General features: G+C 45.8%; 1 protein-coding gene across 2 annotated transcripts in view; it reads left to right on the top strand.

Annotated features, from left to right (window-relative positions):
- DPYSL2 (dihydropyrimidinase like 2) overlaps window positions 1-21426 on the top strand; it is a 49440-nt gene extending 28014 nt beyond the window's left edge. For both annotated transcript variants that reach the window (XM_065659070.1, XM_065659069.1), the window contains 11 exons: window positions 2108-2272; window positions 2709-2770; window positions 3850-3930; window positions 4785-4853; window positions 8976-9096; window positions 12479-12635; window positions 12795-12936; window positions 13153-13323; window positions 16097-16276; window positions 17692-17857; window positions 18595-21426. In XM_065659070.1, coding sequence (XP_065515142.1) covers window positions 2108-2272; window positions 2709-2770; window positions 3850-3930; window positions 4785-4853; window positions 8976-9096; window positions 12479-12635; window positions 12795-12936; window positions 13153-13323; window positions 16097-16276; window positions 17692-17857; window positions 18595-18686 — 1406 coding nt within the window. In that variant the 3' untranslated portion in view covers window positions 18687-21426. The remainder of the gene's footprint in view (window positions 1-2107; window positions 2273-2708; window positions 2771-3849; window positions 3931-4784; window positions 4854-8975; window positions 9097-12478; window positions 12636-12794; window positions 12937-13152; window positions 13324-16096; window positions 16277-17691; window positions 17858-18594) is intronic.
- Window positions 21427-27794: the final 6368 nt, after the last annotated feature.

Genomic DNA, 27794 nt, shown 5'->3' with positions numbered 1-27794 from the left:
CACGACCTCCATCCCTTATCCTTATTGTAACCAGCTGTGGTTTGACTTTGTTAAAGATCTGATAGAGCTCCCTTACCCCCTCTCCCACTCCCTCCACAAGCTGCCATTAGTCATACTTGGGCAGTGCATGAAATAAGATGGTGATAAAGCTCTGATCCTAGACACCAGAGTCATTCCTAGGGGCTCCACTGTGTTAACCCCTTGATGTCTCCAGGCAGGATTTCCTAATGCCCATAGCCATGTATCATCTTGGGACTAACAGAGCTCTTAGGGCACCTTTTGTCTTAAGTAGAGATGGATTTATTATTGTGATGTGTTGGAGATTAAATGGGCTTTGTTTGGTTTTGAATTAGCCAGCGAGCTGAGGAAGACAGCTCTGGCGTTAAGGCACTGGCCATTTGTGAAAACATGGGTTTTCTTTGTGTCCCAGTGGTAACACAGAGGGAATGTTATTTTTCTCTTTGGTTTTCGTACTGCTTAAGCTAAAGATTAACTTTGGCAGAGTGACAAGGGGCTACGTATTGGCCAAGAAGAAACAATTCAGTCTTGGAAGTTAGTGGAAGGTTTCTGACCACTGGGGAGGACGAGATCATGGAACAGAAACGGGATGGTTCTTTAAAAACAGGCCGGTTTATCATCTGGTTAAATTTGGGTTGCTTCTCCCGAGGGTGGTGAAAAGCACATCCTTGAGCTGATGCCAGTCACCAGGCACATTTCAGAGCTTTCACTCATAGCACAGATTTCTCTGGTGGGCAGGACTCTGCTGTCTGAGCGCACGAAGGCCACCAGCTGCTCATGAACTCCTAACCCAGTGCTGCTCAAAGCTGCAGCTCTGCTGCTGGTGTATCAGCAAGGCAATGGATTGCACCCTTCCCTTTGCAGGCTGGCAAAGGGCAAACACAAGCCTTTTGGAAAAGGACAGATATTTTAACTGCTGTTTTGCTGCCTCTCACGTAGTCACCTTTGCAAGAGGGAGAGAGGGTGAACACAGCTTTGATTTTCCACTGGGAACAAGTAAGGCCCGAAGACTTTGTGTCTTATTCCAGCTGTGATGTAGAGCTAACTGCTGAGCTGATGGCAGCCCAGATACTCGCCAGTGAGGTTAAAAATAAACTGCTTGAATTTCTCTGCTGGTAATTGCAGCAGTTACTTGTGTGATTTGATGTAAGATCAAACCAGGGCTCTGTCTTCCTCAACAGTGCCGGCCCAGTTTGTGACCCCTGAAGTCCTGCAGGCTGTTCCTCCTCTCAGCAGCAGTTCAGTTTCTGAGATGCTGGCTGGCTGCTTTTATTTCACTGAATGCTCTTCAGATTACTGGCAGGAAAACTAAGCCTTCACATCCAAATCTCTTTTACCCTTTGAGGATGTTCTGCACCTGTAGCACTGGGGGAATATCTTATAGCTGCCTGTGAACCTAGTTGCTGCCGTGTTAGGCTGGAACAGGGAGCAGAGTAGGCAGGTGCTGGAGGCAAGCAGCATCTTATTGTCAGGGGCATCTCTCCAACCACAACAGACTGTTGGTCCTGCATCTTCCAGTCCTCATTTGTACACTGTTTGTGGAAGGTGCTCTTGGCTGGGATGCATAGCACAAAGCAGCTCCCATCCATGTGGAGATCTTGGTTGACACTGTGTGTGCCAGCATCTTTACACTGTTTGGACACCTTTTCTAGCATGTCCGGCAGCACAAAGGAGCTGCTTGGACGTGAGGTGCTGATTACTGAAAGCTGCTGACTGCTGCTCACAGGGGATTTTGTCTGTGTCACTGTTCACTTGTCTCCAAACAGGGAAGAGATGTTCATAGAGCTCTCTGCAGCAGTTTGTGTTTGCTGCTGTTAAGAGTCAGTTCCATTTGCTCCATTCACAAACAATTGCAGTGAACAAGCTGTAATAACTGAACTATTTCCTTCAGCTTCTGCTCCATCATCAGCTTCCTGGCTGCACTCTCAGGTGTGGGACTTCAGAAACCAAGTCTTGCAAACTCAGATATTTTAAGGGCAAGGGGATGTCTTCTTTTTGCAGCAGCCTCTGCAAAGCATGCTCTCTGTCTTGGATATCCAGGAAAGCTGCTGCACCGGCCATTTACCAGTGCTTTGGTTGTCTTTCCCAGTTGATCATGTGGTTCCTGAGCCGGGGACCAGTTTGCTGACTGCATTTGACCAGTGGCGAGAATGGGCAGACAGCAAATCCTGCTGTGACTACTCTCTGCATGTGGACATCACCGAGTGGCATAAAGGTGTCCAGGAGGAGATGGAAGCTCTGGTTAAAGATCATGGTAAGTTCAGTTATTGAAAGTTAAGGAAAGCCTTTCCCCTCCTTATGTTTTAGTACTGTTTCCCCTATTTTTAGGACTGGCTCTTGTGAAGTATTTCGCTTTTACATCCCAGTAGAGCTGATTTGGGCCCTGACATTGACTTGGCTTATTCCAGCTTCTTGTGAAGGTTTGGACAGTTGCTGGTGTAGAGGGCTCAGGGGGTACACCCTGGTGCCACATGGTGGGGGAGATCCTGGCCTTATGCTGTGATCTGCTTGAGAGTCCATGTGTGTGCACGCACGTGCGTGTATGTGTTTCACAGCAAAGTCATTTATTTGCCTACCCATCATTTCTGCTTGGTGGCGGGCTGATGGAGGGGGGATGTCTTCTCTCTATGACAAGCAGTGTGGTTTATGTTGCTTTATCTGTGCCTGCAATTTGCTCTCTTTTCTCCCAGGTGTGAACTCCTTCTTGGTGTACATGGCTTTCAAAGATCGCTTTCAGCTAACTGATTCTCAGGTAGGAAGGCTTAATGTTGGCATGCTTCTGTCACTGCAGGCTGGGCACTGCTTTATGTAAGGGTTTAATTTCAGTGCACTGGGATCTGATATTCTCTTCTGGCTTCAATCTTCGTATGTGTAGCAGTGCCTAAGATTTGCAGCAGTGCCCAGAGCTCTGGTTGAAAGGTTGTTTTCTTAACAAAAAACACCCCAATCAACAGCAAACCCTGGAAGCAATGGCAAAACCCTCACTGGGAGAGATAGGAGGTTTCATTCCAGCTCCTTTGGTGTGGAAGCAGTGGCAGTTTTATAAATTGCTGCTTTATGCCTAGGCACAGCGCAGGACAGGGATATCTCTGGAATAACTGCTCTGTGTGTTTATCAGCTCAAACTGATCCTGGTCCAGAAGCTGGTTTCTGGCCTTAGCATTAGAATTGTGGGTCCGTAAGAAGGAATTGCTGTTGGCTATTCTGGTGGATACGTTTGGGTACATTTAATTGTGTAGATGGGCAGTTTACATTTCTAAATGTGGGAGGAGAGGAATGCCTGGGAGTCTGGAACAGTGGAGAAGGCAGTGGTGGGTGACAGTTATCTCTAATGACTCTGGTAAGCATTTTAATGAGTGGCCATTGACGGAGCCAGTGTCTGTTGTGGGTTACTCAACCTGAGCCCTCTCAGGGTGGGAAATCACACTGCTCCTGTCCCAGGCAGCGAGAGGGGTGGATACAGGTTCTCCATGGAAATCAGTGGAGGCATGGAAGAGGTACAACCCCGTGAGCTCTTAAAACCCCTCCAGCTGTAGGCATGTGCAGTTACCGTTTCTTCCTCCAGTGTCCCATATACCAAACCTGGCTTTTAAATAGTGCATGTTTGCCATATATCAGTAGCATCCAACTCTGTGGGTTGAGAAATTCAGTTATAGGCAGGAAAATGGCTCATACCTATCCGGAAAACTGCATCTTATATTTCTTAATGCTTCTCTTTCTCTCTTCCAATCATCAAAATTCAGTATGCTGAATGAGTCTGGAGTGTTTAGAATAGGTGTGTACCTGGGTGTACACTCAGAATGTATTGTAATGTGTGTTTTCTCTCCTCCAGATATACGAGGTCCTGAGTGTGATCCGGGATATTGGCGCGACAGCTCAAGTGCATGCTGAGAACGGTGACATCATCGCTGAGGTATGGGATGTTTGTTCTGTGGATTATTAACTTCAAAATGCTGGGAGGAGGGATTGAAACTCTTCATTCCTTCTTTGCAAACAGAAAATCACCACGACTTTTAAAAGCGTGACGTAGGTGGATCAAGGATGTAAGCAGAGTGGGGCATCAAATCTTACCCCCTTCTTTGCTACTGATAAAGCAGGTTTTTGTGGCAGTGGTGGATATTGGCCACCTCTGCCTTTCTCCCCATAAGTGAAAGATGGTGTGTGGCTGTGAATGTCACTGTGTACAATAAAATGTTCTGCAGAAACTAAGACCAGGGAGTGTAGGAAGGGAAATAGCTTCATACAGTACTAAAGATGATGATGGTTGGGATCTGTTGATCCTTTAAACAGCAGCAAAGAAGAAATGTCAATAATGTATTTGGATTTAATCGGATCTTTAGCTCATTTTATACATTATGTTTCATTGTGTGACTGGGGAAGAGCCTGCCTGAGTCTTTGAGCCCCATTGCCTGCAGTTGCAGGATGATATTTCTCGTGAGATACCGTCTTGCTGTATCTTGGGGATTATTTACAGGCACAAATGAGCAGTGGAAGTTGAGGGGCTCTGAACCCAGGGTCACACAAATCAAAATAAAAGGTTTCTCTGACTTCCTGTGAGCAAATCAGCAAGGGTTTTGTGAGCTCTGGTTATTCTCAGCAAGGGAAGTTGGACAGGACGCTGGTTGTAAGGCCCTTATGTAAAGCCCCATGTGATTATTAGCTAGCACAGATGCCTAGGATCTCGCTTGTACCTCTTTCAAACAGCTGTGTTTGCTGCAAGAAGAAATGCAAGTTGCTTAAAATCTCTTTTTGTTCTCTCTCCCTTAGGAGCAGCAAAGGATCCTGGAACTGGGAATCACAGGTCCTGAAGGGCATGTGTTGAGCAGACCTGAGGAGGTGAGGACTTTACTGCTGTTGCATTTACTCCCTCAGTTTCTAACATTTCTGCATTGCCATCAAGTACTTCACATTGGGATGAATGTGGCTGGAAACATGATTTTATCCTGGCTGTAAACATTGCTTCATGGGGTAAGGGAAGAGGCTAAGACACTTCTAAGGACTAACTAGTAACTAGTCCCTTCTGAAGACTAACTGCTGTGGGTATTTGTGAGGAACTGAGGAGCCCTCTCAGTACTGGAGAAGGGGACGTCTCCAGGGAGTAGTTGATCCAGCCTAAGATCTGATTCACCCCCTGGAAAGGCTTTTCTCTTTCAGTTGGTGAGCTGAGATAGTCTATGAAGACTCTCCTCATGCATCAGGTATCTCAAGTGAGGTTTGAACCACAGAGCCCATGATAAGCAGTTGAGACACAGAAAGCTGTTGGTGCTTATCACATCTTCAATTCAGCCCTTTGATAGCCCAAACTGGAATCCTGCATCAGGAGATGCAGAATATGTTGAACCTGAAGCACAGGTAAAGCACAGTCTTTCTGAATCACCAATTCCTTGATTCAGATGCTGCACAGGACCACTTTAAGATGGAGTCCCTGAACAATTGCATGTTCTCATTGATGATACTGGTCTTTATGGGGCTAGACCCCGGAGCTCTTGTAGTTTCCCATCACTTTCAGTTGAGTTTGGCATGACTAAAGACATCTGATTCTGGTTTTGTGTAGGCAGCATTCTGCCATTGACTGTTGCCAGGTTTGGTTGTTTGATGAACATTTTGATGATGGATTTTTATTATACCAAGGGAGTCAGTGGTTTGCTGAAGGCACAGAAAGTATGTACTAGAAGGGGGAGCTAACTCATAGAACCATAGAATGGTTGCATTGGAAGGGACCTTCTCAGATCTTAACTCAGCGCTTAAATATAGTTATCCTTCATACTTCCCTATTGATTTCTCAAGGTTCAGGCACCCCAAGCACTCCCTCTAAGTCTTCAAAATTAAGAATAAGAAAGAACCTAAAACCTGTTTTTCAGGTGGGTTCCCACTGCAGTCTTCACTTCTAGTCTTTCAGTATCTCTAAGCAAGACATCTCATCATGGCATTCTGGGTTTGTGAAGTCCATCTGCTACGTAGAAGCTCTTCCTTTTGTCCCTCAGAGATACTGGGGCTTTGCTGACTGCCAGATGTGGCAGCTGGAAGCTGGGTGTGTGAGATCATCCACACGTGCCCCTCATGCTCCCTCTCTATTTCCTCCCCTTGGTTCAGACAAGCAGCATCCAGAGACATTTCAGTAGGGATATAAATCACTCAGTTGCTTCACGCAGAAAGAAAACGCTCAGCTAGGGCAGTGTGTGAATCCTCACAGTGATTTCTGTTTGGCTTCAGGAACTGGGAGGTTTTGCTTCCTGAAGTTGGGAGCAGACACTTGCACTGAGCTTTCCACCCACCCCTGCGTTATTGTTTCATACATACTTGTTGGCTTGCATCAGGAGAGTGGGAACAGATGCTGACGTGACACTTGGGGCTCATCTGTGGAGCACCCCTTAACTTCCATTAACTTCAAAGGAAGGCTGCTTCTTACCTTAAAGTGTCTGGCCATCAAACTAGCCAAGTCTTGTCTGGCTACTTCAAAGCTCGTCCTTAGTGGAGTGGGAGCTTTGAGGTGGTTCCCTAGTTCGGTTGAGTCGTTACATCTGTGTAGAAATGGGTTCTTTCTCAGTGCAGCAAGGAAGGCTGCTTGAGGACACGTGTCTGCCTCAGCTGGGGATCAGTAAAGCCTCTTCCCAGTGTCACTGGGCAGGCTCCGTGCAGCTGAACTCAGCTGTGTTGTCTGCCCTGAGTAGAACCATTTGCTCCAAAATTCTCCTCCTTGAAAGTCACAGGGAACAGGGCAGGAAGCGATGTCAGCTGGTTCCCTCCCTCCTTCTCCACTGCAGGAGTAACTATTAAAACCATACAACTCCCTTTAAGCTGGCTGCTGATAAAGGCCAGATTCTGAGGGAGGCAGCAGAGCCGTAATTCCTGTTGACTCCCAATAGAATCATAGAATGCTTCAGGTTGGTACGGACATTAGAGCTCTTCCAGTTCCAACCCTGTGCCATGGGCAGCAGGGACTAGAGCAGGTTGCTCCAAGCCCTGTCCAATATGGCCTTGAACACTGCCAGGGATGGGGCAGTAGGAGTGGATGTTTCTTGATGTTCCTGCAGGATGCTGTTAACACTAGAATTGGGTTTTCATGCTGCCCTTTATGGAGTGTAAAGCCTGTCCTAAGGATTTTATGATGGTTGTCACCGTGCTGAAGGGCTGCTTATTTCAGACGTCCACATACCACAAACTAGCAGGAGTTGTTGAACAAGTCTAAAGTATTTATTAAATCCAACCTCCCACTCAATGCAGTGAGACTGAGGTCAGAGTGAAGCACTCAGGGTCTGGCCATGTGTGTTTGTGTCTTGGAGCATTCGCATCTTCTGAATTCCCAGGTTGAATTAAGGCTTAAGTTTCACTGCTGACTCATGGGCTTGGCTTGCTCACCTCAGTGACCTGTGTTGAGCCAAGGTGACAGGATTCAGCACATTATTCCAGCCACCAAAGGGAGCCTTAATTCGGACCCCGCTATCTCAGGACAGCATCACCCATCAGTTTGTGGAAAGCTCTCCCCTCATAGATCATTCTGTGATGACTTTTCGGAGCCATCCATCATTCCTTGTTTTTGTTTCAGCCACAAAAACGCTGGAAGCACAAGCAGTCCCAGTGCTCCAGGAAATGTCTGTCTCTTTTTTTCCAAGAGAACTGCTGTGCTAGGGCTTCTGCTGCATACTGGTAATTGCAAACATTCCCCTTTGGACTAGTCCTTGGGTTATTGTTATGTGCCTGTCACCATAGCATCTGGGCACAAGGCGTGAATTCAGCAACCTTGTCCTCTCCTGTGCATAAGATGTTCTCCTCCTGCTTATCAGTTGCTCAGATGCCTTTTGGTCAGAAGTCTGGAGGTGTGTGTTGTGTCATCCCTGCTTTGCGAGTGGGGAAACTAAGGCACAGGATGGAAACAGTGACAGAGCTGTGCACAGGCCAGCATTAAATGGGCAGTTTGCAAACAGATGCCATTGCCTGGAAGCATTGGTCTGTCTGAGTTCTCTCCTTGTCTCTCAGGAGGGACAAGAATGCTTTTCTTGGCTTTTCCTTTCAGCCTCTGTCTTCCCTGCAAGTGCTGCTGGCTGGGGTATACTTGAATCAAATGGCCTGGAAGAAACACCCTTCCTTGCATCCTTTTCCATTTGCATAGGGCAGCTGGGCTAAAAAATGTTCCCTTGTGTCCATCACCTGGCCTGGGGAGGGATAGTCACCAGCTCTGGCATGGTGACAGGAGCCTCTTGCATTTGAGAATCAGGAGTCTGATTGTCTGGGTTTAAGTTCCTGTGTTGTTCACCTGGAAAACGTCAGTGGTATTGCAGGCTCAGTTGTCTATGGCAGTAGGCACTGTGAGCATTACCCTGCTGTTAAATCTGTCATCTGGGCTGCTTTGATGAGCATGTGAGATCCATAAAAGCCTTCAGAGTGATGACGTTCATTCTGAGGCTGTAGTTACAAAGTGACCCTCAGTCTCACTGAGGTTATCTCTCTACACATGCAAGAAAAAGTACTTGATTTATGGGGTGGTTCACACTCTGTCAGATCCCAAGCCAGTTATTGTAGTGCAGGGTACAATTTAGGAGGCTTGTTTCCAAACGTGGCTTACCAGAGTATGTGGCACAGCATCCCTCTTCCGTGTGGGCTGGAGCATGAACAGTTCCGTTGAGTCAACAGTTAGTTGCTTATTTTTGTCTAGGCTAAAGAAGGGGCTTAATCATTCTGACCTTGAGCACCTGGAGTGTTACCTTAGGACTTGAGTCTGCTTAAAACAGCCTGGGAGAAAAGGTAGTAATGAGAGAGGACTACAGCTTGATGTCATTGTGATTGTCGTGGTTACACTGTCTCAGAATTGGAGATGTGGAAAAGGAGAGAGGAAAGTCTCTCATCCCAGCCCTGCACCCCCTGTTTTCCCATGAAGGCAGAGGCTCTGACCCTTGGAAGGTGACTGGGATATGCTAACACGTGGGATGGTACTAACTTGCTGCTGACTTGGTTTCTCAGGTGGAAGCAGAGGCTGTGAACCGGGCAATAACCATCGCCAACCAAACCAACTGCCCCCTTTATATCACCAAGGTGATGAGCAAAAGTGCTGCTGATGTCATTGCTCAAGCCAGGAAAAAGGGTAAGTTATTTCCCTTGGATGGAAGCACCCTATTAGCTCATGCAGTTCAACTCCTTGCCAACATCAGCTTTGTCCCTACAGGAAAGGATTCTTTTTCCAGTGTTACCGTCCAGGCTCTTATTTAACAGTCCCGAGCAACTGGTTCTGTCTCATCTCCCACAGATGTGTATTCAGTGGTCGTATCAGTGCCAGGAGCTGTTTCTTCTGTTCAGCGTAGAACGTCTGTCTTCACACTCATCCTACCAGATTGAGCCATGTGCCTTCGTGTTATCAGAGAAATTCCATGCTGGCTTCATTTAATGAATCCCCCTAGAGGCTGCAAGCTGTGTCTTCCTTCCAGCTGCTGTGGTCTTTTGAGCTGCTTCCTGGGATCAGAAGTGATTCCAAAACTCCTGATGGAGGTCTTGACTCACAAGCCCTGCTGGATTCAGCTGGAGTAGTGTCGTGGTAACCAAAGAGGTTACTGATTCCAGCTGTTCACTGTGCTCCTTGCCTGTGAGATAGATACTCCTCACGTGCTGTAATTCACAGCCTGGCATCCAAACTATTAATTGGGATCAGTACTCTGAGTTAGGCTGGGAATTGCAGTTATCTCTTATAACTCTGCCTGAGGAGGCTGAAGGTTGCAAGACTCAGATGTGCCATGGATGCTGCTGCCTTGTGTCTCTTCTCTCTGACTGATGTCTGTGAGGGAGCTGCGCTTCTCTGAGTGATGCAGTAGCTTCTCCAGGGTCCTGACCCTGCTGTGTTGCCCCAAGGAGCAAGGGTTATAGAGCCCAGTGAGCACCTGTCTCCCTGCTTTATTCTGTGACTAACCCCTTCATTTCTATTTAGAGCAGCTCTGAGTGGGTGAGTAATCAGGAGGGATGATTTTCCCCCTTCTTGCCTCTGAAGGATTGGATTTAATTTCATGCAGTCTGAATAAGTCTGAATGGATATACAAATGACATCACTTTCCATCTGGGTGTTTGGTGCGAGAAGAGCTTATTTCCTACCACACAAACACATTTGTGTTTGCGTATCGGCTCGGTATTTTGGTCCCATGATTCTTGTTGAATGAGTTCAGAGTTGATGAGGGTGACTGATTTCCAAGGCATCTCTTTCTGTTCATGGCATGAAAGCAGCTCAAGCTGTTTGGGATAAACCGTTCTCTCCCGGCTCCATTAGTGGGGATCATGATGAAATGAGAAGATGTGTTGATACAGCAAAGTGGCTGCCTGTTGCATTACCCCAGAAAACAGCTTGATGTCGTTGTACAACTCAGTCCTGTAAGTCAGGGAAGCATCCTTTCCTTTTCTAGGTAAAGCACTGGAGAGACATGCACCATAGGGATGGATCATCAACAAGACCACCTTCTTGCTATTTGCTCGTCCCCTGAAACCACTAGCTGGCAAGTAGAGAGGGGCTTTGGGATGAGACACCATACACTTAAATTGCAGAAGCCGTGAAACACAACCTGACTTGAGTGGATGTTACCACAGAATGAACCCAGATGAATGAGCCACAGAACTCACTTCATCTCCTCAGTGAACTACAACAGACAGTTTTCATTCAGATTGTGTTTTCTCCTTATAAGGAGAATTTGGGGTATCAGTGGCATACCATTCTCTGTTCCTTTTACTTAAATAATTCAGTTTAAATGCTGTGCAGTCACCCAACTGGGTAACCCAGGAGGGCCACACACACTGACTTTGCCCTCCCAAGCAACAGAGGAAACATAACTGAAGACTACCCAAGGCGAAAACAAAACAGAATTGACTCGCTAAATGGAAAGGAACGAACATTATTGAAAGCCAGATGTTCCCAGTGGCATTTGTATAGAGGAGGTTCCCTACAGACTGTGTCACTGGCAGATCTGGGAGCTCAAAACATCGCTCCCTGCAGAACAATCTTCCCAGTGTATTGGCCCACAACAGGCTTCCCATTAATAGTCAGCGTGTGCTTTGCCTTGTTCTGATTTTGTAACCCTATTTGTGGCAAGTGATGTCAGACATCCTCTTCCTCTGCTGGTGGATCCCCTCGCACAAAGGCTGTTCTGCACCTCCTGTTCCAGTGTGGTCCTGGAAGCAGCATGAAGCCAGTTAATGCATCGTTGTGCCTTAGCTAATGTGCTCTTTTGCAGCTAGCTTGAGAGCCTATAGAGCTAAGAGTAGCTCAGGCAATATGGTGAAAGAAAGGTCATATTTTTTCACTCTGCATGGTGAGGTAAGACCCTGCTGACAATTCTGGGGTTGTCTGTGCCAGTCTTTTCTGATTGAAGTATTTAGGGTTAGTGTTTTAACTGCCCAAGTGTTTTGCAGGCAGGTGCAAACACGTGAAGTGCCTGGACTCAGGATCCAGATGGATGGGCACTTGAAGATTTCAGGAAGGTTACATTTGGTGAGCAGATCTGTGAGGCTGCCAGCTTGCACCGCTTTTGAAGTTGCAGCATCTTGCATCTGCTTGGTGTGCAGATGTCGCTGGTGCAATCCAGCTTGCAAAGTATCGTGGCTGTTCCTTCATGTGGTTCCAAAAATGTTAATGAAGAGGAAGGATGCACTGGTGGTTAGTGCACTGGAGAGGGAGTCAGAAGATCCAATTTCATTTCCTAGTTCTGACACAGATACACAAGTACCCTTAGGGGAATCACTCAGTTTCCCTGATGCTTCCTCTCTGATGAGTTTTGTCTGTAGGCAGGAAGCTTCCCTGATAGTTTTGTCTTATCTGATCTGTGCACAGAGCTTGCTCCAAGAAACCCAGCCTTGTTAGAGCTTTAAAGCATACACATGTATAAAAGTACTTCTTTCATTCTTTTTCTTCCACATCCCTTGTAAATCAGGCTGGATCTCCTCACACTTACAGTTCCCTTTAGCCTGTTTCACAAGGTTCTTGGCTCAGGGTACAGTACAATGGATCTTTGCAGTTACCATGTCAAGCACAGTTCATCAGTGCCAACCTCAGCAGTTGTGTAAAGGCACTGTGCATGTTTTGCTGCTCCAGGCTCTTAGCAGTAATGGTGTATTTATGATTAACTTAGGTATTTAGTTGTTTGGATACTTAGTCTGAGGGACTGATTTTTGCTCAATGCTCAGTGTGTCTTTAGAGGTCTCTAGATGCTCATGAGAGCAGCCCCCCAGTAACATAACACAGTTTCTGAGGAGCACTGAACATCCTAGGAGTTTAATCACGTCTCATCATCTGTCATCACTGAATTCAGTCCAAATTCGTGTCTCTGTGATCACATACTTAAGAGGAAGTACCAAGAAACCCTGCAGCGTGTGGTGGTGGCATAACTTACCCAACTTGTCCTTTTTCAGAAGCATGCTTTAAGCCTGGAAGCCAGGCTGGAGATGCACAGTGCCTGGTGCTCACAGTGGATTTGTCTGTATTCCTTGTCCTGTAGGCACTGTGGTGTATGGAGAGCCCATCACAGCCAGCTTGGGTACCGATGGATCTCATTACTGGAGCAAGAATTGGGCTAAGGCAGCAGCTTTTGTTACCTCCCCACCACTGAGTCCTGACCCGACCACTCCTGATTTTCTCAACTCACTACTGTCCTGGTGAGTAGAGCTCTTTGTGTTCACACGTGTGCTTCATCATGAGGCAAGCGGGCAATAAAAATAATAGCTGTTGTTGCTAGCAAGCAGAAAGCTGTTTTACCTTCAGGAGTAAACCTGTGACAATAACATATCTTAAATCCCTGTCATTGTCTTCTCCAGTGGAGACCTCCAAGTTACTGGCAGTGCCCACTGCACCTTCAACACTGCTCAGAAAGCTGTTGGGAAGGACAACTTCGCCCTGATCCCTGAAGGAACCAATGGAACTGAAGAGAGGATGTCCATCATCTGGGATAAGGCTGTGGTATGTCACATGTGTCATAGACTTAGGCTGCAACTAGACATTCAGAACTGAAAGAGCCGCATAAGTGTATTGTTATCTCACCCCTGATGTTATGGTCCTTCTCTCAAGGTTTTTGCCCCTATAAATATTATTTGTAATCTGTTGTGTGGTGAGTTACTTGCTCTTTGGAGTGATCCCCACCTGGCTAATGCAGTGACTCCTTTTGTCTTTGTCCAGGTGACTGGCAAGATGGATGAGAACCAATTTGTTGCTGTGACCAGCACAAATGCAGCTAAAATCTTTAACCTGTACCCACGGAAGGGCCGTATTGCAGTGGGCTCGGATGCTGATCTGGTTATCTGGGATCCCGACAGTGTCAAGACAATCTCTGCCAAGACTCATAACATAGTAAGGATATTTTCTACTATGTGAGCTCTGCTGCTCATTTCCTCCTCTTTTCCTTCAGTGCCAGACTGTGCTGCCAAGAACTAGAGCTCATGACAACTCGGGGCTTTGTTTTCTCGATGCCTCAAGCCCTGCCTGGTCTTAAACCCAGCAGGGCTCAGTTGTGTGAGCAGAGGGGAAAATGATGTGAGTCCCAGTCTGAAGTCACATGAATACCAAGAGATTCCCCTCAGAGCAAAGAGATAGTCTGCTCTTTCTGAGCTTTGAATGCTTGGATCTGAGCACACAGAAAGCTCTTTAAAGTATCAAAAGACCTCTTATCATGATGAGCCATTTATGACCTGGCTGGCTAGTAGTGAGAATTGTGAGCTGCCCCTTTTCTAGTTGGGCCCAGCAAAGCTTGTCAGCTTGTGGGCACCTTCCTGGGAGATCTCATCCAGCTCATTGAGTCTGAGTGGATTTGCACCATGATCTGGCACATGTATGTGCAGGCATACCTCAACATGATTTTACTGCCAATCATCCCAATGTTAGTTGGCACAGGGAGGCACAAGGCAGAACCCAGACTGACCAGACCTTCCCCTTGTTTCTTGTGTGGCTGTGTGGTGGCACTGTTAGAGGCACTGTTTGCTTGTGTCCCACAGCTACATGTCCTGTATCTTACACCCAGCTCCTACAACAGAAAAGCTGTCTCACCCTGTGGGAAGCTGCAGCATGGTCTCAGTGTCCATGGCTGGTTGGAGTCTCCCTGTGACATTTGAGCACTGTCTCGGAGAAAGCAGCCACTGTTTGCATTTGTTGACGATCTGTTTCACTGCTGGCGATGAACCTATGGAATGTTTCCCTGGAAAAACCCTCCTTTTTTCCATGAATGCTTTCATTCACTCTGGAGCTGAAGGAGCAAAATTTCTTTCCACACTTGAATCCCTGGGCGCAGGCACAAAGAAATGTTTTTAAAGGTTTGGTTCACTTCCCTGTGACTTAATTTGGTGTCAGAATTGGTCACAGATGGCCTGGATTTATCCTGCCTATGCTTAGACCTCTGACAGATGCATCCAGACTCAGAAGTCTGGTCACTTCAATCACCTTAGAGGTGCTTCTAGACTTATCACACCTCCAGTCTGGAGAAGAATGGATTAGAGGAGGGGGCCCAGAGACATGCTGCTGGTAGGTGCCAAATTTAGTGGTCTGAACCTGGGTTTGTGCTTATGAATGGCTCAGAAAGAGACGAAAGTAGCTTGCTGGTTGGAGTATTTGAAAGTCATTGCCATTGAATAAATTAGGAAATGAATTAGAGTCTTGAAGTTTGCTAACACATAACTCAGAGAGATAAGCTCCGGTACAATCAGGTTTTGCCCTAGATCTGGGCTAGATTGAAGGAGAACCATCTCCGCAGTAGAACAGCCATTCAGGAATACTTTATACACTAAGGACTGCAGATCCCACTGAATCTCTTGCACCATGTAAGAGGCCTTAGCACTCAATGAGCTATTGCCGAAGGCCGCATTTTCAGTTGTGCCAAGACTATGGAGGATGAAGAGCTCTCATTTTCAGGTGGTTTGGTTAGGGCTTGAAGGGCTGTCTAGGAAATAGCATTTTTACCTTCCACATCCAGCTCTAACCTCTTCTCCTGTCATTGCATCATGTGTTATACCTGGTGTAACACCTGCTGGGGTATTTTTTCATGTCTCACACTGCACGTGTGCCTTGTGTTAGAGGAGAAATGGGTGCAAGTGATGCCTTTAGAGTCAAGGCATCCTAGTTTGGTCAAGTATAAAACAAAAGCCCCTTTGAAAGCCAGGCAGAGCGGTTGCTGCAACACAAGGAAACGTAGTGATTATGTGGCATCAGATGATTATTCCTTTTTTAAATGCTAGAGCAACATACAGATATTTTCCAAGAATTCACACTGCTCTTGCCACTGCCTGGCAAGGGAACATTAGGAGCTAGAGAGGAAGATAGTGTTATTCTTGGCACCAGCCTAATACGTAACCTTCTGACCAAGCCTCCTCCTTTGCCACAACGTTTTGCAGACTGGACCCGGTTCAGCGTCGGTTTAACCACCATTCTAGCTAACTGTAAATCTGCAGTCACCCCTCCCTGTACTTACAACACACTCCAAGAGCAAACTCCATCATTAACTCAGAAAAAAGGCCTGGATTTGCCTCCAAGATGGCCACTACAGTAGCAGTCCCCAGTTAATGTGATTGTAATGCATCTCAATGCAGGAGGCTTCAAGGGTGGGACCATTTACCAGTGATTCCTTTGAAACTTGTTTCTTTCCTTGGTGTAATGTTTCCAATCCTGTTAGTTGGGGATGTGCAATCCCATTAGAGTAAAACAAGATTGTCCTGATGGTCCCTGACCCATTGATGAAAACACTGGTGTGAAATACAGCTTTTCAAAATGATTGTTTTTAGTATGAAACTTAGATAAAACTTGATTCCAAAACCCCCGTCAATTCAGAAGAGATAGGTGCCTAAATGCGTTTAAAGAGGTAGGCTTTGAGATACTCTCATTTGGAGCTGTATTTCCTATTCATGAATCTTGTTGAAATGGAAATTGTGCATGAGTGAATCCTTAATCAATGTAGACTTATAATAAGGACCAGCCTTTCTATTAAACCACAGCACACACAGCTCAGGTAAATGCAGTTGGGTTTGCTTCTATCTGTCCTTCACCTTTTGGCCATTAGCAGTACTGGTGACTGTTAATTCAAGCACAGCAGGCTTTGGTGGCACGAGTATGTTTGCCTCATGTTGTCTTTTTGTTCTAGTCTCTGGAGTACAATATCTTTGAAGGCATGGAATGCCGTGGGTCTCCCCTGGTGGTTATCAGCCAGGGGAAGATTGTGCTGGAGGATGGGAATCTCCATGTCACCGAGGGATCTGGGCGGTATATCCCCAGGAAACCATTCCCTGACTTCGTTTACAAGCGCATCAAAGCGAGGAGCAGGGTGAGTGTAAATGGTTGGATGCACATTTGTTGTCTCACTGCAACTCCTGAGTTAAAGTGGGTGGAAAACAGATGCTGTCCCCTGGCTCACAGGCACACACTTCTGCAACAGAAAATGTTCCCTGGATAGGGGCCATATTTATCTCATTCCTCTTTCATTTTTGCTATTCACTTGAGTCATTACAGGAATATGCTTTGGCTTGAGCTTGAGTTTTCTGCAAACTGTATTTTTCTGCTCTTTTAAATCTTCTCTGTCTGGGACCCCTCGAGAGAGCATGTGCTAGGAACTGTCCAGTTTGGACAGGAGTCAGTCTGCAAGTAACCCATCAGGCTTCCTCTGTCACAGGAGTACCAAGAGAAGTTATTGATGGCATTTATCTACCAAACCTTTCAGCAACAATTTAGGATTCTAAGTTATTGTTACAGATACATTATGCTGCTTTCCCTTCTGTCAGATAGGATCAGATGCTCTTGTCTGGTGACTGGTGAGTCACAGGCACAGCCTACTGCCTGATTAAAAGTGAGAATAGTCTATTTTTAAGAGTTTAAAATGGATGGGAAAGTGTTTTTGTAAAATACACCCATTCACAACAGAAACTGCCTTTTGAGATGCCTTTACTTGGTAAAAACTGGCAGAGGAGATGACACTGAACTCAGCTGCAGCTTAGTTGCTAAGAATGGAGGAAGGTTATTTCTGGATGAAGGCAGATTTCTGAGGAGAAAAGTGTTTTGATGTTAGAAGTGTTACCCTCTCTTGGACAAAAGCAGAGCTGTGTTAGTTCCTCTGGCCACAGGTGATCTTCGCATTCCTTGCAAGCGATCTTTCCTGAGTTGTTCTGTTGAAGAAATGGCAAGTTATCCAAATTACAACCTCAGCTAACTTAGCTCTGCAGAGAACAGATGTGTGGGTTCTGTTGTGTTCTGGTCTCCCACAGAAATATGTGTCTGACCTATAAATCCAACTGGGCAGCATCTCAACTGGAATAATTGCATTAAACCCAATCTAAAGCTCCCTGGCCGGTGGTGTGAAGGTGGCCTGCCTCCTTTCTGCAGACTTGTATCTGTCTCAGCATTGTTTGGGTTTTTGGGAATAAGCTGTGTTTTAGAGTTGTCAGGAGCCTTTAATACAACAGCAGGTAGGTTGATGTCATTAAAGGACAGAACTTGCTAAGCAGGGGACAGTCTGGCTTTCTTCTGTAGGCCGCTCACACCAGTTAACTAGCTGGAGCCACAGGACTCCAGAGCACCTTTCCTTTTACCCATGCTGCTTCAGAGACCAGCTACCGCCCGAGGATCAGCACGGAGATGATGTTTTCTTTCAAATCCTCTTACCAAAGACAAATCTTGACATGTGTGTCTTTGTCATAGCAACATCTGGCCAGCTGTTTAGTTCTGGTTTGACCCTGTGTTTTGCAGCTGGCTGAGCTGCGGGGGGTGCCTCGAGGCCTCTACGATGGACCCGTCTGCGAAGTGTCGGTGACACCGAAGACCGTCACACCAGCGTCTTCAGCCAAGACATCTCCTGCCAAACAGCAGGCCCCACCCGTGAGGAACCTGCACCAGTCTGGATTCAGCTTGTCTGGTACATACTTTTACAGGCTTAAAATATGCATTGTTTTGAAATGTGTCCATACTCTACGTTAATTCTGGAAGGCAGTGAGAGAGACTGTGGGGTGGTTTTAGCTTGGAGGTCATCCTTTTATTGTAGAACACTAGAATGGTTTGGGTTTGAAGGGACTTTAAAGCTCATCAAGTTCCAATCCCCTGCCATGGGCAGGGACACCTTCCACTAGAGTAGGTTGCTCCAAGACCCTGTCTAGCCTGGCCTTGAACACTTCTAGGTCTGGGAAGGAAGAAGAGCAGTGTAGGAGCTCTGTCATAAAGTCCTCCTTATTTTCATACTGTGGCATGAATGCTGAGTACCCCATAGCATTCTCAACTGGGCAGATGGCACGAAGTTCAGCAGAGCCACTTTCAACGTGAAGAAGCTCTTCCTCATGTTGAGGTGAAACTTCTTGTCATTTAGTTTATGGCCGTATCTCCTTGTCCTGTTGCTGGGCACCACTGGAAAGAGTCTGGCACCATCCTCCTGGGACCTGCCTTTAGGATACTGATCTACATTAATGAGATCAGTGAAGGCACTGAAGGCCAGTTAGGGCTTTTACTCCAAAGGAAGGACACAGTTGGAGCCTGGCCTAAGAAGTCTCAGTGGGTTCCAGCAAAGCAGAGTGCTGTTCCAACTCCCTTGTCATGCAGCTCACTCCTTTCAAGCTCCCAGTGGCCTTGGGGGGGACCTGACTTTGCTTCTCTCTGCTGCAGGGGCACAGATCGATGACAACATCCCACGCCGCACGACCCAGCGCATCGTGGCACCACCGGGTGGACGTGCCAACATCACCAGCTTGGGCTAAGGAGCGAGCCCTCTGCGCCCACACAGCGCACCGGGGCCGGGGGCACCTCGACACCCTTCTTGATTCTTTTAGAGCCTGTGACGGTTACTGCGGGCAACCAGTGAGGGGGGGCTGAAGTAAGGCACCTGTTTCAGTCCCCTCAGATTCCCTCCTCATCTTCACCAACCCCTCTCACTTCCCCCTTCAGCCCCTACACATTTAAAGGAATAAACCCTCTTTTGACACCTCTGACATGCAAAAGTAAATGTAAAAGAGGATGTTTGAGATACGTGGCCTCTGTCCCATTCAGCATCTTTCTTTTAATAAAGGAAGGATAAAGTGAATTTCCCGGGAGCTGCCTTTAAGACACACACAAAAAAAAAAAAAAGGAATAAATCAATAATAAATGTTAAAGCATTTTTTTATTTTATTTTATTTTTTTTAATGTCAAGCAGAAGAGTAGTTTAAGGGTGTTAAACTGGATATTCTGTAGGGTTCTGTGTTCCAGCAGAATAGCTAGGCAAACACGGAGGGACATGAATCCCAGCCTGTCTGTAACCATTCCCCACCACCACCTTTGAGGTTGCTGTCTGCTGCCCAGAGAGAAGCAGGACCCAGCGCTAGGAATTGACAGAGCACATCGCACCCAGCCATCGGGTGAGCTAGAATCCTTGGGGACTTTGGTTCTCTTGGTTTATTTTTCTTCTCTTTCTTTTTTTTCCTTCTGGATTTTGCTGCAAATCAGGTCCTTGAGGAAACATTTGGGTTGGTTTTTATGTTTGTGTGTGTGTTTTTAATATGTTTGTTTCATTGTGTTTACGAAGCCTTATCTAAGAACTGGGGATTCCCCTGTTCTTCCCGGTCCTTCCTGAACCTCATTCAAGTTACAGACTCCCACCAGTGTCACTGCCACCCTGGTACTTCAGGTATTCCTAGGTTGCATCATTCCAGCCAACGCTTGCCACTTAGCTGCAACAGGAGGGCGCAGAGCAGGTTCATAAGCTATGATCTTCACTTTAGTGTACTAGGTCTTGAGCTGGTGCAGAGGGGCTGGACACCAGCTGAGGAACTAAGATGGGGTCTCTTGAGAAGCTTTTAGCAGTTAGTTTGTCTTCTGTTCCTGGAGATAGATGGAAATCAATAAGCATGGGCAAAGAGCAACGTTGCTTGCAAGGTTTCTGTAGCAGCCACATTCCCCCTTCCTGGCCACTGACGAGTGGTTATTCAAACCCAGTCAGTTGAGTGTGTGCCCGAGCATCTGTGGCAATTCAGTTCGAGTCCAGATGCCCAGCTGTTGTAACTGGGAGTCTCGATGGGTCAACAGCAGCTGAGAATCTCTCGTACATGGTACGAATTTCACAGTCGCTCATTCCTTTAGGAATCTGCCTTCGTGCAAATACTCATGAGAAGGCCTGGTGGTTCCCACCCTTCCTCAGATGCCTGCTGCCTTGGATCTGAGAAACCAGAGGCCATGAGTAGTCGTTAAGCGAATTTAGGAGCCCCAGTTCGTGTGGCAGTCAGCATGATCAGGCATTTAGCTGTCTTCTGGGATTGCAGGTCTTTTAGCCCTAGTATTGAAGGCTTATTATTTTCAGGACATGGAGAATAAATCTGCACCGTTAGATTCCCACTTAAACTTAGCTGGAGGGCTCAGCAGTCCCAAGGACTTGGCCTGTCTCAGCACAGAGAGCTTTTCCACCCACAGCTAACACAGCATTACCTCCACTGTCTGTCTGCCCTTGCACTTGGCTGCATCTTCTGCTTTCTCTTCTGTCTGTACTTGGCCACGTACGCTGACCTTGTTTTTCCATAGTTGTATTTTCTTAAATGGTGTTTACAGGTTCTTTTAGGGAAAAAACTATGTATATGAAGGCTTTTAAGAAACAAGTACCAAATTCGTTGTTACGAAGTATCAATGCTGGGATTTGCAAAGGATCTGGAAGCTATTTAGGTACCCAAACCCTCCCAGCTTCAGCACCTAATTCCTTCAGGCCCCGCTGAACACAAAAGTTAGGAAAACCAACGCCATATTCATCCATGTATTTTGCATTTAGGTTTCACTCCTGGGTCTTTTAGTTTTGCATAAAAGAGTTTGCACTTTGTTTGTTAAAGTAATCCATGAACGTAATATATATTGCAGCTATTTCATTTTAGTTTTCACCTGTATGTTAAAATCAAATTGGAACAAGTTGGGGAGGAAAAGGATTGCAGATCCGTTTGAATTCTACGAAACACTTGCGGCTCTTCAGTATTCACTTAAGTCTTCCTTGGTTTTGGTTTTCCTTCACTGCCTCATGATGAGTTTTTAGTTTGAATTTGTTCTTCAAAAAGAGGAAAAAAAATCACAAAAAAAAAAGATATTTTGCAGGCTGTGTTAAGCATGTTTTTTCCTGTGAGAGCTCGTCTGCTTTGTGTCTGTTTAATGAATGTCATATGTAAATGCTTAAAGAAAAAGAAAAGATGATGACTTAAGTAATTAACCGCAGTGACTTGAAGCTCTAAAAGTAAAGAAAAAGTAGGATTTAATACTAGCTGGATTTAACCCTTGGATTTGTGATTGTGAACCATGAGTGGAGGAGCTGTAAGTGCTAAAGCTGATCATGTGTGTAGACAAAAAGAAGTACTGATATTTGACCATTGTCTCAATGGCAAAAAAAAACAAACCAACCACCCCAACCCCAAGTCTTGTGTTTTATTCCTTAAGAACTCTGTGTTATATTACCATGGGAACTCCTAATAAAGACAAAATGTTGTTGTTTCACTTAGGTGCATCTGTGTCTCAAGGCGATACGTGTTCTGTGTAACTGTGTACCTTGACTGAGCTGTGAATGGTCCTGTGTAGGAGTGAGATGTACAGCAGCAAATGTGAAGATAAGGTCCCAGAGTTCCTTGGAAGATGGTAAAGAGGAACCAGTGGTCTGCAGTGTAATTTCCTTTAGAGAAAAGGGAGCCTCTTCTCAGGGCAGTTGTCTGTTTAAAACCGTGTTTGGCAAAGCAGAGACATTTGCCTCTGCATTGCAGAGATCACTGATGAAATGCCAGCAAATGAAGCTAAAACTGTTGGCATAGCCCTCAGCCCTCCAATGTGTTTCTACTTGGACCCTCCTAAAAGTGATGGAGGAGGAAAGAGAAAGTGCAGCTGTAAATAGAAGCCACACACAGATAACTGTATGGGGAGTGTTAGAGCTGGCTGGAATACTGCCAGTGAAACTGGTGGTGCTTGGGTTTTACTGTGTTGCAGGGATGCTGTGAGATGGCAGTGGATCGTGGGAGGGCTTAGAAAGAGCCAGCATCACTCCCAGCAGCTCAGACTGTTGGTTGTTGCATCCCTACATCCACCCTCTCGGTGTTCTTCCCCCATATCCGAGCACAGCTGGAGTTTGCAATGCACTTTGCAGTGATGCTTTGCTCTTGTTCCTCCTCTGAACAAAACCAAGTGTTGAAGTGCTCTGGGAAATGCAATTAGCTTTCAACCTGGTATCCCTATCCAGTGGGAAGTTTTAAGAGGGTTTCCTTTTACCTGTTGAGAAGGGGCAATGGTCATCCACTAATAAAAAGACTTAAGGTTAATGTGGGGATCCTCACTTTGTCACCACATGTGCAGTTACTTGGCTATTGGCAGCTTAAATTAGATATTAGCATATATACAATGAAATCTCAAAGCACAGGGTTGGTAGGAAGTTGTGAATAAGATTTATTAGCTTGTCCCAACAATAATATCCCAGTGAAAGATCCATTCAGCCTAAAGCACTGGCGTTTAGTTAACACACATCTGCAGAGCCTCCATTTGTTTTTATTTTATCATTATTTCTTCCTCCAGCTCCTCGATTGGAAAGGATGAATCCTCTTCCCCAGGAAATAAATTCCAGGGACTCAGTGAACCTGATCCATGTTGGAACAGGCCAAAAAGTATCAACTGAAGCGTAGAGAACCTTTTGAGGTCAGGAAGAAGTCATCAACAGCCAGATCTAAACCTAATGTGTACTGAGGAGCCAAGCAGTGAGAAATCTCAGGAAGATGCTCAGGTCAGTGGTGCAGTGCTGGTTTGCTGCTGCAGAAGAGCACAGGTGTAGCTGTATTTTGTCAACACATTAATCCAGGTAATTCCTTATACTGGCAGCAATGAGGCCTAGCTCATGGCTCTTAAAGTATATGCTTATTTGGTTCTCTGCAGGCATCCCATGGACTGGTCTGCAGCCACATGTGTAAAACTCAATGTAGAGCCATCTGATCCTAGCATTGATGCAAAATTAGTGGCTAAAAGGAGAAGAAAGAAAAAGTAGACAATGAATTTGGCTCAGTGACCTGGAACACTGGCTGTCAGCTCATGAGGAGAGGTGGGTTATCAGAGCTGAGGAGAGTGTGGCTTGATTTATTCCTTAGTGGCAGGGTGTTGGGAGCAATAATTGTCACTGGTCCTTGCATCAGCTGGCCTGCTTCAGTGTATGCTGCGACCTAGTGCAGCATTTTCAAAGCCAAGGCTTCTCTGACCTAGGTCTCATTCATAGCTATATCTACATTGTGTATTTATATAAATATATATATATATGCTTCTCTCCTACCCAACTGGTTCTGCAGCAGACAGAGTTAATTTGCACTGTTCTACCAGTTAAATTCAGTGTTTTTTGCAGCTTGAATACCTTCCATCACAGTAATTTGAGGGTGTCTGAGTGTATACCCCCCAGGCTCTTTGGCAATAGGGACCTGGTTGCTTTGCACTTCAAAACGTTGCACTGCTGGGTAATCTTTGCTGTGGGTTACCATAACTGGCACTTTTCATGGACTGGGAACATGGTATCATGCCCCTAAGATACTGTATATGACTCCAGATTGCTTGTGCAGGACAAAAATCCTACCAACTAATGCTAATTTTAATTAACCTAAATTTCCCAAGATGTTTATGACTAAAAATTAAAGCATTTAGTGCTTTTAGCTTCTTGCTGTATATGGATAGCAACTTCAGGACCAGTTTCCCCCCCCAGTTTTAGCAGGGAAGGTGAAGGTTGAGCTCACTGCCATGAGGTGGCAGCAGGACATGTAGAAATGAAGATGACAAAACTCCCTGGAGGCGCATGGATCATCTAAAGAATGATGTAGGATGTAATAAATGTAGAACATGCAAAGGGCTTATGATTACTGTGACAGAGAGATGATGTACACATATATCCTTTTATATGAATATATTGGGTAGTATTTCAATGTTAAAAAGAGATGAATCATCTGAGTGTATTCTGTTACAGTTTAAGCCTAACAACACACCGTTCTATGATGAAATACAGAACAAGCCATAAACATTATCTATCAATTTAGTTATAGGGAAAAAACACTTAAATATTCTTTTTTAAAACAGATTTTGGCTTTTCTTCACAGAAGTCTGATGTCCGCGAGCAGTGGTAAGGAAGATTTGAACCAATGGCAGGGGTTTTCTTCCTCTGAAATGCTTCTCTTCCTTCTGTGCCATCTCCTGCCCCTGTAGTTAATAACGCTTTTGGCTTTGTGCAGCCATTCCCTGCATAAGAAGCTGTTGGTGGAAGGCGGAACAATCGTTTGGTTTATCGTATTAGTTTTCTCACTTATGTCTTGTTGAGAAAATAGTAACAAAGTGAAGTACAAACCCCCCAATGACTTTTCCTCTCTAACCTAGAAAATAACTGCTCGTTTCCACAGGGGGGCACCAGATACACGTGTTTAAGCTCCATTTCTATTTGTTTCTTGGGGCTGTTTCTTCCTCCTGTTCACATTACTTCCCACACAAACAGATGTGGACCTACTTAAATCCAAGGTACACAGGCCTTGGCATTTCGATCTCTATTTCGCTTTCCAACACCAAAACCTGCCACATCTTGCTTTATCCTGCATTTGATAGGTTGCTGGTTCCTATGCAACTGACAGACTCTTTTTTTTCCCAATCAAAACTGACTGTAAGTGTAAGGATTCATCTGCTTTGCACTGCATTTTTGAATTCACAGACAAAATTCCACAGCAAAGCCGTAGTTTTACAAGTGGTTTTTCCATAGCCCCTTCAGAGTCCTAGAATTCCAGAATGGGTTGGGTTGGAAGTGACCTTAAAGATTATCTAGACTTTGGTGACAAGATAGTCAAAGCATGATGAAAACTTCTCTATCTCTTTCACTTAATGACATCAACAAAGCAGGAAAAGGTCCTCTTCTATTTATGCATCTCTTTGTAGCTGCTTCGTCCTCTAGGACAAAGGCAAACATAGGCAGAGGTAGAGAGGTTTGGAGGTGGATGTCACCTTGGTGGAGCGTTGTGTTTCTGGGACAGGGAGGGGAAGCCAGTTGCCAGGTCAAGCAGCAACTGGAGGTTGGACTGGGACTATGTGACATTCAAATGTCAGAGCTCATCAGCTACACTCAGGCTCCTGGCTCCAAATTCTGGCAATTCACAGGAACAGCTTGCTTTGTGCGATACTGTAAAGAGCAGACACATCATGAGGTTTCATGTGGCCTGCCGTCCTGGGCTGTTTCATAGTACCTCTTAGAAATGTGAAGCCCCACAGGACTCAGCCCAGACGGATATTTTGGTGCTGAGACCTAAATTAGCTGTGGGTTGGACAAAGCTCTACAGAAGACCCTGTGGTTTGCTCCCCTTTGCTCTCCTACCCTCTTGAAAGCTTGTCTGCTGATAGGACCAAGGTTTCCCGGGCTCTGGGCTAATTCTGTCCTGAAATACCATCCCACATTTTTGCTTTAAGCCACTTGAATGTTGTCCTTTCCTTTAGGAAACTCACAGCAGCCGCACTGATTTAGTGCAGGAAAGACCCTACAGAGGCTCAGGGGGCTGCACTGTGACCAAGAGTCAGCTTGAAGCCTCCTGAGGTTTTCTGTTTTAAGGAACAGTGAAAAACCTCTGTCTCTCATAGGATATCGGGCAAGGAAATGTGCCCTTCCTGACTCTGCTAGCATGGAGGCTTGGAGGAATCAGCCTCCAACTTTCCAGCCTCCTATGAACCTTACTCCTATAATTAGGTACACATATTGTACCCGTGTAGAGACATAACTGGGGCTGGAAGGTTTCTCCTCTTCTTCTCCAGATGTGTCTACTGCCTCAGCCAAGGTAAATGCTAGGATTAACAGCTCCTAACTGTCAAGGTCACTCAAGATCCCAAACAGCCACAGCAATGGTGCCATCACTTAGCCTCATTTGTGAGTATTGCTGAGGTTGTGTTCATGCAGATGTCACTCTTTATCCTTCCAGTATGCTAAGGAGGAATTTGTTTGCAATACAGTTTTTACTGCACCTGAACTCATTAATCTCTCCAAAAATAACATCGAAGGCACATGCATAAAAAAGCGTGCTTTCAGCTTGCCATGGTGAGGACTAAGCACCCCCAGTGAGTGCTTTACTGATGGCATTGATGTAGTGGTTTTGCAAGCATGCAAAATCAAGTGCCAGAAAAGCACAAGTGAGGAAACTTTCTCTGGAAGGAGGGAGAGAAAGGACCTCTTTTTCCTGAGCTACCATTGATTTACTATGATGAGAGTTTTAATCAAGCCCTTGTGCCTTTAAGCTAGAAGTCGTTCGAGGAGAGAGGGGACAGTGTGAGGACTTACTGACACTAAGAGCTTTCAAGAGTATTAATCAAAAATGTGGCATTGGAGGAGGGGCTTTTTAGGGGATTTAGGGTATTTTTGTTTTGCAGGCACTGCTCAACTGCCAAATAATGTCAGATGGTGGAGAACAATGCGAATCCCCCACTGAGAGCTATAAATAACAGCAATAAATGTGCCTCATAAATTACTCAAAGGGTTATTTTCTCCTACTCACGTTCCCTCCCTCACGTTTAAATGCAGTTTCACTCATCCGGTTCCTCACCCTGCGCTGCTGTGTGGGAAGCTTGGGTAGAAATACCTAAATAGACAAGGCTGGAGCTCTGCAGGGCAGATTTCCACTGCAACAGTGCTGCAGAGAGACCCCCAACCTAATGCCAGAGGTTGCCCACCCAGATGCCACACAGCCTCTGAGGTTTTGTACCTGAGATGAGACACAAATCCTAATGGGTTTGGGTCATGCTCCATGGAGGAAACCCATGGCATGACAAGGTGTTTTTCCTCTTGAACAATGTATTGGGTTTTGTGAATATCCTGGAGTGAGGGAATATTTCTAGTTTAGGCTTTTGAGTAGAACATACAGAAGGTTTAAGACCAGGAAAACACAAGCTTCACAGTAACAATGGAGAGGCAAGGTCCTACCCAGCATCCCAGAATACTCAGTGGGGCAAACCAGAAACAGAGGCTGTTTTTGTTAAACAGTGTTGTTTCAAGAGGCATAAACCAGTCCAACGGAGGGAGCAAGATGCAGATGGTAGCCACTGTGTATGTCTGTGTGTACGAATAACACCTCAGAAAGGGCACTTACTATTGTCCACCCGTGCCTGAACCAAGGGAACCACTGGTGTAGCCAGTGGTTTAAAGTGGTCTCTGCTTATATGTAAACATTGCCATGTATAAAGATGATTCATAGGCAGATTAGAAATGTGACCCCAGAAGGTATTGTTCCCTGTGATGAAAGATGAGCCTGGGCAAGGATTTACAGCCCAAGCATCTTGCTGCCATAGTAGGGCTGTGTTTGCAGGCGAGGTTATGATGGTGAATGTTAATGATGACTGCATCTGGGTAAAAGCCTCTCCATCACCTCTCGCTGTCGATGCCTCTTCTGTAGCTATGGAAATGGCACCTTCTGTTCAGCTGCTGATTAAAATTCTAGTGGAGAGGGATGGGGAAAGAAAAGCCAGGGGACAAACACAGCTGATGAGCAGAGCAGGGCTGCAATGAACCTCTTCAGCTTCTCAGAGAGAGGGGGAGGCTGCTGGGCTTAGTTACTGTGATGGCTGCACTTTGAGAACCACTGTCCCATTTGCCAGTGTGAAGTCTACATTCAGAAAGAGTCCTCCTTGCCATGAGGAACTTGCACTTGAGGACCCATAGGAATGGCAACCACAGAGTGCCTTGCCCCAGATATCACCAACCCTCTCCCCTGCAGAGCCAAGTAAAGAGAGGGGTATCCTGGCTGCTGAGTTGCTTCCCATCACTTTGGCTGTTGATTGAAACACTTCAGTTGTTTTTTTGTCTCTTTAAGTCTGTAAAGACGCTTGCCAGAAGAACAGCA

This window comes from Lathamus discolor, chromosome 22 (genome assembly GCF_037157495.1).
Source record: "Lathamus discolor isolate bLatDis1 chromosome 22, bLatDis1.hap1, whole genome shotgun sequence".
NCBI classification, from domain to species: domain Eukaryota; kingdom Metazoa; phylum Chordata; class Aves; order Psittaciformes; family Psittacidae; genus Lathamus; species Lathamus discolor.
The sequence above is the reverse complement of the archived record's forward strand: the minus strand, read 5'-3'. Positions and strand labels throughout refer to the sequence as shown.